A 12943-nucleotide genomic window follows, 5' to 3' on the forward strand; every position below is an offset into this window, starting at 1 on the left:
AATCAAGTTGTAACTCACCCGAATACACATGATGTAAGTAGGGATCTCATTACATATATTTGTATGTATGTATGTATGAATGTATATATATGTATGTCATATGGCTTGTTGGAAGTCAATTGTGTGTACATCATTTCAGTGAACACTCTATTCTTTACCTACTTATTTGTAACATCACCTCTGTCACATCCCAATTCCCATAATGTCTGGATCTAGGATTCTTAATTGGGTCTACCCTGATTTAACACCAGGCAGAATCACTTATTCTAGTGAATCTACATTTACCTTCTTCTTGACTTGAAGCTTCTGAGCTGTCTTCTTTTAAATGTTCTAGTATCTTAGAGGTCTTCAGAGAGGATTGTAAATTATCTGCAGGAAGTAATTCAATACTATTAACTCTTCACGAAATTGTAATAGCCAGATAAAGATGACAAATATAATGATTATTCCCCCTGCCCCAAGGAGGAGGTGAGTGGAGTATTAGCAATGAAGAAAACATTTCTACTAGTTAGAACTCCTAAGAAATCAAGTGGACACGACACAAAGCACCAGACCTATGAGAGGAGTTGTGAAACTAGCTATCTCCTCAAGCACCACAGGATCTGAGTAAAACACACCACATGTATTAGCTACTGTGTGCTCCTGTGCAAAATGAGCAACTGGACCAAAGGGGCACCTCTCAAATATTTGTGTTTTTATTTTTTAAAATATCCACTGTTGTACAGTTAATTTTATAAAACAATGATAATGCCATGGCACTAATGAACTGCTATAAAACTCAACGTCTACTCTGAACTTCTGTTCTATCACAGAGCAGTGACAAGCAATGGTAGATGAGCACTGACCCAAAGAACACATTTTAACTGCTAACTATAAAAATTTAACTATAAAATGACATGGTAAAGCATGAAAACCAAACCAGAGTTCAACATTTTAAGTCATCTAGCAGTTTAACACTGCTTTCTCAGAGTTAGTTGTCAGGATTATAGAGTGTTACTCTTTGGTACGAGGCAGGGTAGAAGGCAAAATGGTAGAGCTATCGATTAAAACTGTGCAAGTGAATGTTGACAACAACATGTTCAGTAGTGAGACATGAAACAACACAGACATGTACAAACACTATGATGACAAGGATTCCTACAATCTCAAATTGTGTACTTTCAACAGTATTTTAATATAACCTTAAAACAAAATCTGCCAACCTCATCTGCATTGTTTATGTAATTCAAACACTGCGAGGCCCTCAAGATAAGCTTTTCCTTATTTACACCCATCTTCCTCCCTGCTCACTTGGGTAAGCTCCCCTGAGCATCCTGTTAATCTGAACTATAAAAGTTTAACTGTGTGTTCTAATGCCTTTTTAGGATTAAACAGATGCTACTGATGGATATTTATTAAAAAAGTACTTATACCTGGCTCAGGGAGAAAACACTGATTGTTAAATCTACTTAGCTCTAGAATGACCAGAACTTTAACAAAAGCCATTGCCACTTTTCACACACAAATTCAACATGGAGTTGTGCATCTTGTCTGAGGCAAGGGTCATATTTTAAATCTAACTGCTAATTATGCTCAAAGTATTTAAAGCACATGCATGAGCAAACACACACACTCAAAATAATAAATGAAATTTTAAAATTTATCCAGATGTTATAACATCCAATCATATTTTTCACCCACCTCAAACTGAGGAAATGTGAATTTTCTTTCACCTTTAGAGGTACTGAAAAATATAATTGTTGAAAGGAGAAGGAAAGATTTAAAGAAAAAAATGTTCCTTGATATAGTGGCTACTCTTAGATTTAGCAGAAATTCTTTAAAGTACATATCAGTGTTCTCGGCAAAATATTCATTTAAAAGGAAGGCTGAGGAAGATGTATATAAAGAACACAAAGTAGACTGTGATGAATGCTGAAATATACGGGCAAAACCAAACAGAGAAACACAAGAAAAAACCAGAAAAGCTTTCTGGAAGAGGTGCAGCTGGGTCCAACACAGGTGTGATTTTAATAGACAGTGACGGATGCACACAAGAGTACAAATGAGCAGAGAACCCGGCAACAGTGGCAGGCATGCTGGACAGTGCTGAGACTTCATGGAGCTAGAGCCTGACAGACCCAAGGCAGGCTCAAGAAGTTCAGATGGGGCTTGCATTTCACACCCCATGTTTAACGTTTTTAAGAGGGGATTAACAATCGACTTTACCCCTGTGATAGCCCTGGCATAGAGGAGAGGGAGAAGATGAATGTGGGTCAAGAGCTGGGCTTTACAGATAAAAGCCTGCATGAAACAAGACCTAGCTGAAAATAATGGAATGGCTGGCCTTTAAACGGCTGAACATGAAGCGGAAGTGAGACAAAGAAGCTACGAGGCTCTGAAGGTCACAGCATCAGGAGAGCCAACACACCCTACAGTGCACCTCCACATCTTTCCAAGGTGTAAGGCAGGTCTGGCAAAGAACTGAAGACTGGGCATGTGCCATAGTCTTAGAGATTATTAGGCTTTGCCTGGTAACCAGTCTGTTTTGTAGTATTAGTTTTTTATACTACGCTCTTTAAAAGTGCAGTGTAAAATTCATTAGAAATGACAAACATTTCTTATTTGTATGTCACCATTCCTCAAATTTAACTATAAGTGACATGGTAAAGCATGAAAACCAAACCAAAAAAACCCTTCAAATTTCCAGAGGAATGGACGATGCTTACTGAGACTGTGCAGAGAGTCTGACGATATGGACCGAAAAAAGCTGTGTACTTTTTGATTCTGTAGAAAAGCTTGTGATGAAGTTGAAAATAGCTGCCTGCATATAAAGAGAAAAGAGATTTGTTAATTTCAGGTATGTACATAAAAAAGAGTCTGTTTCCTATAAAGAAGACTTTATATGGCTGTTTCATTAAGGAACAGAAAGCGTTTTTCCCCCCATGAAGTAATATTTTCTAATATATTTACTATGGAAAGGAATAAATAAAATTGAACAGGACTAATTTGCAAGGATCTACTAAACAGGTTCACTTTTAATGGTAAAGTTTCAATTCTGGGGAAAAAAAAAAAGTGTCACTTTAGCCTTTTGCCCAAATGGTGAAACAGCCTGCCTTTCTGCCCAGAAAAAGAACTGCAATGTCTTTTTTTTTTTTTTTTAAATATTTATTTATTTATTTTAGTTTTATGTGGACACAATATCTTCATTTTATTTTTATGTGGTGCTGAGGATCGAACGAGTGCCTCATGCATGCTAGGCGAGTGCTCTACCTCTGAACCACAACGACAGCCCAGAACTGAAATGACTTTATCATTACATTTCTTCATAGTCTCATGGAGAGTTCAACTGGATCTGAATCCTACTTCAATGCCGTATAAATAAACTGAATTAGCTATTCAGCTTCAAATTCCTTAGGGTTATAAGTAACACTATCAACTGCATAGGTACTCAAAATACAAATACCCCTCAGTTACTGCTGTATACTTTTAATGCTTATTAAAAATTTTAATTCTTAATTTCTCCCAAGATTTCTGACCTATCATTTACTTTAGTCATTAAATCATTAAATACCACCACAACAGATGACCTTTATAAGTCAAAGTTGCCTTGAATATTTAGGCAAAAGTGCTTTTTGGTAACTCCAATGTGGAAATAAACATTCAATGGGAAGACACAAAGGGAAATGAAGAAAGGGGAAAATAACCAAGATCTGAAGTAAGGAGTTATCTAAATTTTAGTTCTACTTTCTAGTTCTGAATGTACTGCCTAAGCCTGGGATCCACACACAGAAGCAGTGGTGGAACCACACCTAGCTACAACTGGTCAAAATGCACAGACACATCTGAATTCAAGGCCTGAGCCCAAGGGACAACCCAGGTGTGTCTCCAAATACTGAGTACATATTCACCAAAGGAACACTGAGGTATATGTATTTAAATCACATGGGTAAAGCCCTGGAGCTGAAATTATTGCAGAACTAAAGCCAGAGCTCATTAATGCATAGCCACAGGTGGCAATTACACCTGAATTTAAAATCAAAGTAGCCAGAAACAACTCAAAATGACATGAATAAGAAAAATAAGATTACTTGTTGACATGACAGAAACCATTCAACCCCAAATGTACATTTTAATGCCATATTTCCATTCATCTAATTCACAGCTTAGCTGAGACTTAAACACAGTACGTCCTATACCAACCAAATCAATCTCTATTGTACTGATAAATTAATTTCCTATTTATCATTTTTATTTATTTTCTCCTCACCTCCATTATAACTGTTACTTTTCTTTCTTTCTTTTTTGTGGTGCTGGGGATTGAACCCAGGGCCTTGTACATGTGAGGCAAATATTCTACCAACTGAGCTACATCCCCAGCCCACAACTGTTACATGAATTGTTAAGGGACATGAATGATGATATACTAATATAAAATTCACAAACTGAGAATGAAGCTTCTTAACATGTTAGCTGTGAAGACCTCAGACTATCCATTTAGGAGAAGATATATATCCCTTCCATGCATCTTTTTTTTTTTTGGTATTGGCATTAGACTCAGGACACTTGACCATTAAGCTATATCCCCAGCCCTTTTTTGTATTTTATTTAGAGACAGGGTCTCACTGAGTTCCTTAAGGCCTCACTAAGTTGCTGAGGCTGGCTTTGAACTTGCGATCCTCCTGTTTCAGCCTCCTGAGCTGCTGGGATTATAGGTATGTGCCACTGCTCCCAGCCCCTTCCATGCATCTTACACCAAAATCAACTATAAGTGAATCTAAGATTTTTTTTTTAAGGGGAAATTATCAGAACAAACCACACATTAAAAATCTAATCTTTGAGGGGCTGGGGTTATGGCTCAGTGGTAGAGTGCTTGCTTTGCAAGCATGAGGCCCTGGGTTCAGTCCCCAGCACCACATAAAAATAAAATGAATAAAAATAAAGATATTGTGTCCATCTACAACTAAAAAAATTTTTAAAATGTAATCTTTGAAAAGTTTTTCTTAGGAAACAAAATTTTGAAACATCAAAGACTGATAAATCTGTCTTTATAAACTTTTAAAATATCTGAATGGTTAAAAATAAAGATAAGGCTGGAAGTAGCTCAATGGCAGACTGCAAGCCTATGATGAACAAGGCCCTGGGTTCAACTGCCAATACCAAAAAACACACAAAAAGAAATAAGAACAGAGCTTCTGCCTTTAAAGGGAACACTTATAAGGCTAATAAAAAAGTGAAAAGGACTGAAAAAGCTATTGACAGGAGAATGTGATTGGTCACTAAAATACAGATTAAAATCAGAATGTCTTTTTTTTTTTTGAGACTGTCAAAAAGAAGAAATTGTGAATGTTTTGTTTGTTGAAGTAGGAAACAGATACAAGGCTTCCTTCTGAGGGTACAAAATACTATTACCTCTTTAGAAGTAACAGAAATACTACATATTAAAATATGTATAACTTTTGGACAATTGTAACTCTGCAAATTTTTCTTACAGATAAATGTATCCAAACATGTTAAACATATCCCTAGATATTGAAATATTATTTGTAGTAACTTAAAGATTTATGAAACAACTAAAATGACCATAATACACTGATTTAAATAAGGTTCAGTTAAAAGCAGATTACGCAGAATTAAAGATGAGATCTTTTACATGTACTGATGATGTGTTACCATGTCCCAAGACAATTAATGAAAACAAGACGAAATAGAATTACTGTTGAGATGACTCCTTTAAATGTAGTCCTGGTAGAAAGTCAAATTTCTACAAGTGGTTCTGTGTGGAAATAATTACTTTTTTCCTTCTGAAAAATCTCAAACTTACAGAAAAGTTAGAAACACTGTGCAAAGATATATATATATATTTTAAAACTGGACCATAAATAGTTTATCTGCTGCCTCAACTCCTGGGATGGTATCAGCAAGCATTTAGCATTTCCTACGTTCTTCCATAATCAATACTGGGAAATTAACACTAATCAATTATTACCTTCTAATCCTCAAATCCTGATGAAAGTCTTGCAAATTGACTCCTAAGTGTCCTTTTTATCTCAATGACTAAGTTCAGATTCCTGTGCTACATCCAGCTGTCATGCCCCTCTCCTGTCCTCAGTCTTCCCTGACACTCTTCTGGCTGGGAGGAACAGGCCGGGTGTTCTGTGGAGCATTCTTAATATAGGTGTGTCTGGTCAGATTCATGCATGACGATCATGGAAGTGAGGCTGCTCTTTTGCTGCAGCTGATCATATGGCAGACAATTTTGATTGACACACAACTGATTAAATTTATTTGAAGTAGTCTGTCAGGCTACTTCACTCTATATAAAGTTATTCTTTCTCTCTTTATAATTAATGAGCATTATTTTGTGGGAAAGCAGTATGAGAGGACTTTGATAATGTCAATATCTTACTTGTCAAATGTTCAACGGATTCATTTATTATTTATTTCAACAGAAATTCAGTTTCCTATTTTATTCAATGTTACTATTGTTATTTGTTGTGATGTTCTCTTTGCCCCAGATCTGACCACTGTTAAGTCTTTCAAGCTGGTTCTGTGTTCTTTTGATAAATCCATATCATTCTTTGAGCACTTCCTTGCTTTTTGTACAACAGGCTTATCTCGTATTTTTTTTCCTAATCCCTTACAATCATCTTATCCTCCAAGAAACCCAAATTCCTTTTAATGGAGAATGGTATGGAGAAGTTGAGACTGGAGCACCAGCATGCCTATCATTACTGAATGTTGCGGTTTCCAGACAATTTCAATGGGCAGGGCTGGGGAAAACGTGGGTGTACACACACACATATACGCACACAACTGCACTTCTGTATCTACAGATACTAAATATCATGAATTTAGCAACTTCAATTTCAACCACTTTCCAGGGTTCATTCTGTTGTTGTTGTTGTTTGTTTGTTTGTTTTAGTTCATTCTGGTTTTCTACATTTCTATATAATTCCTTTTGCCAAAGGTGGGGGAGGCAAGCTGATTCTCATTATCCTCAATATATTTATTTAAATCCTCTGCACCAAACTACCTCTTGCTGTCATCACTACTCCCTTGCAATCCCTATGCAGAGCCCTTGTGCTCCCATTTGGGCTCCAGCACCCTTGAGAGCTTCACCTGTTCTGCCAGGCCCCTCTCAACAGTGACCCAGGAGACAATGCTTCTACTTATTTCTACTCTCTTCTTTTTCCCTAGAAACATGCCCTTTACTATTTTACTTTCCCTCATCTTGTATTATTTTATTGTAACCAAGTCTGTATCAACATTTGTTTGTTGGTTTTTTCAAGTCAAAATATACCATAGTAACCATCTCTGAACATTCATCATTACTGGAAATAGAGCTGTGAGGTAAATAACCAGGAGTATAACTATTTAGAGGTTATCTGATTTAAATTTTGTATTGCCCAATGCTTTCCTGAATTTTTACCAATTTATGCTCATCATTACCAAAGAGTATCTGCCAAGCTTTCTGATCTTTGCATATTCAACAGGTTAAATAAAAACTTCATGCTTTCTGTTACATTTCTGATTTGAGCACCCTTTCAAGCTTAAATGCCACTTAAAATTTTAGGTTTTCTGTTCTATTTGTTCATTCCCATTTCCCCCTTTCTGGTTGTTTACTCCCACTCTGAAGTTTGTCAAACAATGAAAATATTCTCCCCCTCCCAGTTTTTTTTTTGCTGTTTCCATGGAAGACAAAACCTTCCTTCCTTCTCAGGCCCACCTATCCTGAGAATACTCTCTGGGGCCAGCCCCTTTCTCATGAGGGAAGGGCCATTACACTAAGTGATACACATACCTGGTTCTCTCCCGACCCTGGGAAGTCTGCTTCCTAACTCAGGCAGCTTTAGGTTCAGAGAGCAGACAAAAGAAGTCTCAATTAAGCCCTGACCCTAAGCCATATGGGCTCCAGCATCACTTCGACTTAATTTACTTATTAATAACTATCAGTTTCCAATAAAATAGCATTTGCCTCCTTGGCTATTATTTCTGAATTTCTCTTTTAAAGAGAAGTCTTCAGTGAGGGATGAGGGGGATGACTGCCCAAAGCATACTCTATCCTCCAACACCACAGACAACTGTCCCACCTCAAGATCCATTCCTCAGACATCTCATTCTCTAACCCCAACTGGACTCTGCTTGATTACCCAATTACTCCAAAGACAATTATTCTCCAAGCACAGTAGTCCACTCTATCAGACCCACCTATCTCATGCTTCCCAGCACAACGTAGATCTGACTGTGCCTCATTTGTTAGAAAATGAACATTCTCCCTCAATTCCCTTGACTTATTATTCTATTGTTACATCCAAGAAAGCCCCCATCTAGAACAAATCCAACCATGTGCTTTCCGTATATACCTGGGCCAGAATTGTTGGAAAGATTTTAAATATGCAAAAGAGGTAGATTGATACCATTACATAAGTACTGATCTTCACCGTGATGCCATGCCTTGTTCAGCTTACTAGCTTTCTTTCATCAGGTTGTCCTCCAGATCCCTATAAAGGTTTTAAGCCCCCTCTATTCTCGAGCATTTGATCTCTTAACCTCAGTTTATCCTTTCTTATGCAACCCTTTAGAGAAAATAGAAAACATTAGGCAAAAAATCCCTCAATTTTCCACCATGAAATGCCCATACCTTTGCAGGGACCCTGATCCTAAGCCATATGGGTATGCTTATGTGCTACCAAATTCCTCCTTCACCTGTATCTTCAAGTTCTTCCTCTAATGGCACATGGAAGACTATGGGAGTATATCTAAGAGAGGCTTTACATGTTCCTGGCATCATATTAATTCTCATCTCACCTACACCCACCTTTTCCAATGGCCAAACAACCACATGAAAGCAAAAACCTGACCTCAACCAGTACTGGGCTCCAGAAAAGCAAATGGCAGCCAGCAGCAAAGGTTTGATTCCTTTCACTTCTCATCTATCAGTCCAATCTTCTTACTGGACATTAAAGCATCTCCCAAGTTCCACTTTCCAATAAATTTAGAGAAATCTTAGAAGAAGCAACATTTTATGATATTAGAGAAATTAAGGGTACAATTGCAAAGCAAGTTTGGTATTTTTACTGTGAGCCTACACCTAAATAGCACAAGGATTAAAATGTCCGATTTACAAAGTACTCTAGAGAAATCTCTGTAACCTCCCTTAAAAGCTGACTCTCAGCACCCGCTGAGCTGAGTGGAGGCATCAAGTCAGGTAATCTGATACCTTAGGATGGGCTCCAGGTCAGGGTGTCGCCTCTCCTCTCTTTTCAAGGAACCCTGATTCAGGGCTCTTAAAATGGTCTTGTCAAAAGTCTCTGAAGACAATTCCTTTGGAAGCTAGGAAAGAAAAGCAATGTTCAAGGTAAGTTTCTCATTTACTGGCAAGATGTTACAAATCAGAATTATAAAACAGAGATAAAAACTCCTGCTCATTAATCATCCAAAAGCAGTTCTTTTTCCAAACCTTCATGACTGAGGACCCAATATTGAAGCAGCATGGGTCTTTCCCTTAAGACACTCAATAATGGGCTGGGGTTGTAGCCCAGTGGTAGACTCTTGCCTAGCATGTGTGAGACACTGGATTCAATCCTCAGCACCACATAAAAATAAATAAAATAAAGGTCCATCAACGACTAAAAAAAAAAAAAAAAGAAAGAAAAAGACACTGAATGACTCTTTCTGGTCACATCTTGGGGATTGCTGAGATGCAAAGGAACCTGGAAATGTTCAACACGCCTCTGGTATACACCACATGTATCTCAACACATGTCCCACTGCAGTAACACCCACACCGAGGTCTGAGTTAAACTCAGCATTTTGCATAGCATAACTGACATTATTTTTGTCCTGGGAGGCGAGAATTCTACCATTGAACCACCAATGCTTGTATTATTTTTGTCCTGGAAGACTATTCCCAAAAGTTGTTATCACTGCCTTTATAGTTACCACTTTTGGGTCGCTTGTTTTACATGTTAATTTCATCAACATCAGAATACCAACACTGTGCCCCAAATAAATAACCAAATTATGACAGCTGGATGAAAGTCAACATTATTTCCATCAAAAGCACTAGAGAGGTTTTACTCAATATCATGGAGATGCCCTTTCAGCAGTCTGCTAGAACCCCCCCCCCCAATCACTTGGCCAAGAAAATTTTTAAATTAAAATCCAATATAATGTGTTAAAATCCATCTACTGTCATGGATAACTAATTAGAACAAATTTTAAAAATAAAAAAAATTAAAACATAAGAAAAAAAATTAAAAACCAAATTCAAATTCTGTCATTTTATTTAACTGGTTTACACTTTAAAATCCCCCAGTAAACCAGTTCTTTGTAAAACTAACTTTCCAATTCTTTGAAGAATTCAATGTTTTACATTTTAGTGGCACTTTCATTAAAATTAAGAGTAGAACCATTAACACATTATTCTGATTAACAACTGAGAAAAGGGATCTTTAATAAAGGCATCATAAAGCACTACTAATTTTTAGGCACAGCAGACCTGGAATCAAGATGGTCCCTCAGAATGAAGCTCCTCTTGTTAATAAACCTGGAAAAATGGTATTCACACCCCCCACTGAAACCATATTCTCTGAACACTAATGGAAGAAACAAATTCTGGATGGACACATTTTCCAAACAATTTACTATTCATTTCAATATTTATACTTGATATTAGCATTTTAAAAAAGATTTCTGACACTAAGCATTCATCATATCACTAATTTTAAATATAATTTCTACTCATGGACACAGCCAAAGAAAACCAGCTTTACCAGAGAAGTCCACTTCAATTACTGGATCACTGATAGCTGCTCTAAATATTGAAGGCAACAGTACATAAATTTCCCTCAAGACAATGACACTGTGTTCACTGGGCAGAGTGTGGATATGTAGTCATCAATCTTTGCAAACTAAAGCTTTTTCAAGTGGTTTTTATCTTCAATTTCCAGGGCCTATTTCCAGTCCTAAAGGAAGCATATTGGCTAAAAATACAGCTGTAAATCATGTCTTTTATATTTTAGTACCTTGTTTTGAATTTTCTTCCTTCTCAATCTCAGCTCTAGTCTACCCAGCCTCCCAACTCTGGAGGTGGTGTTAGCTTCAGCACAAGCTTTGACTAATAAAAGGTTTTTGTACCTTGATATACAAGTTTATGTTTAAAAACACTGTGGCCTAATATACAACCATTTATAAAAACCTCATTACAGGGGCTGGGGTTGTAGCTCAGTGGTAGAGTGCTTGCCTAGCATGTATGAGGCACTGACTTGATCCTTGGACCACATAAGCAAATAAAAAAATAAAGGTATTGTGTCCATCTACAATAAAAAAAAAATTAAAAAAATTTCGTTACAATTCAAATTCTCTAACACCTTTCAGTCAGTCAGTGACATTTAAATTCCTACTGAGTGCTAAGCTACTGTTTCAGGAACCATGGATACAGAGGTAAAGGAAGATAAAAAAATCCCTGTCCTCACAGAGCTGACATTCTGGTAATAAAAACAAAACCAGAGAAGGCGCCAGGATGTAGAGGACAGACGAGGCTATTTCCACGGGGAAAAGGAATCAACAGCCATGACCTCAACAGCATCCACACAAGCTAAAAAGGGTGTTGGTTTGTGCAGGTCATCAAAAGGGCAGGTTCTGCTCTGGAAGTTTTGCAAGATGTTAAAAGAAAGGTAAAAAGGAAAAAGGAAAAGGTATACCTAGAATACTTCTCTTACAACAGGCAATTTATTTCTACAAATAACAATGCTGCAGATTATTTCATGTAACTGGGAGGCGTATATGCTATTTTGGAAGATTAGTATCTCAAGTGTTAGCTAAGCAGGAGAATCACTGTCATGATTCTGAAGAGTGAATTACATACTTGGGGCTGTTTTATTTATTTATTTTTTTGTAAAGCATATGGCTTTCACAAAAAGTGTGTGATTGATTGAAAAAATTTAACCTGTCAAGACACAAAATAGACGAAGCTTAGGGAAGGAAACCCAATAAGAGAAAGTGGCCAGGCCACAGGCTGGGGTGGGCTATGTGCTCCCTCATTGAATTCTCCCAGAGAGATGGACAAGTAGGTGGTAACTCCACACACAAACTGGTATCAGGTAATAAGGCCTTGATAGATGACAGTGCTCGGCCCCTATTCCAAGACTTCTTGGCCTTAGCTCTGTATGGCCTGCAACTCACACTGCAGCATTAGAACTGTGTCATGGAAAGGACAACAGGATAAGGGAAATGAGAGAATGTTGTTTCCCAGCCCAAATATACAGCTGCTCATAATTACTTGCCCTTAAAGTTTGATAAATTTATCTAATCAAGAGTCAGGAGAGTTAGAAATAAGTAAAAGAAAAAAATTTTTTCACCTATTTTTTTTTCATTAGTTCTAATCAGTTATGTATAACAGTAAAAAGCTCTTCAACTCATTATACACAAATGGAGCAGAATTTTCCGCTTCTCTGGTTATACACGAAGTAGAGTTACACCATTTGTGCAATCATACATGTATCTAGGGTAATGATGTGTAAGTAGAAGAAATTTTAAAAGTATATGTGGAGGTGGAATGGGGGAAGCTCTACCCATCTCTTCAATAATCTGAATGCCATCTAGGAGCTCATTTTTGTGTTGCCTTATTGACTAGGATTGGCTGAATCATGGCCACTCTTTTCCCTTGCTTTCTATTGGCTATGATGAACACTAAGTTCAGCAGTTGAATGCCAGCGTTCACAGGCCCACTCCTTCAACAACTCTCTTCTCCCTCATTAAGCTTTTTGGAACTTCAGTCATACCAGGGACAAGACCTCTGGTGAGTGGAAATAAATAAAACTTGCCCCCATCTTTATGTGCAGGAAAGTCACTAACTTGAGTGGGTGAAGGAATACTTAGGCTCAATTGAAAGAGTTTGTTTAAAATAAACCACAGGACAATGGAACCACTCAAATCATCCCTGCAAGCTACTTCATTCAAA

The 12943-nt window shown here is 37.3% G+C and overlaps 1 protein-coding gene across 17 annotated transcripts in view; it reads right to left on the reverse strand.

Moving 5' to 3' along the window:
- Zcchc2 (zinc finger CCHC-type containing 2) overlaps positions 1–12943 on the reverse strand; it is a 65726-nt gene that overhangs the window by 32027 nt on the left and 20756 nt on the right. For all 17 annotated transcript variants that reach the window (XM_071602685.1, XM_071602684.1, XM_071602683.1 and 14 more), the window contains 3 exons: positions 9200–9312; positions 2706–2800; positions 286–369 (listed from right to left, as the gene is read on the reverse strand). In XM_071602685.1, the coding sequence (XP_071458786.1) occupies positions 286–369; positions 2706–2800; positions 9200–9312 (292 nt within the window). The remainder of the gene's footprint in view (positions 1–285; positions 370–2705; positions 2801–9199; positions 9313–12943) is intronic.

The sequence above is a fragment of the Marmota flaviventris genome, chromosome 16 (genome assembly GCF_047511675.1).
Source record: "Marmota flaviventris isolate mMarFla1 chromosome 16, mMarFla1.hap1, whole genome shotgun sequence".
Lineage (NCBI taxonomy): Eukaryota > Metazoa > Chordata > Mammalia > Rodentia > Sciuridae > Marmota > Marmota flaviventris.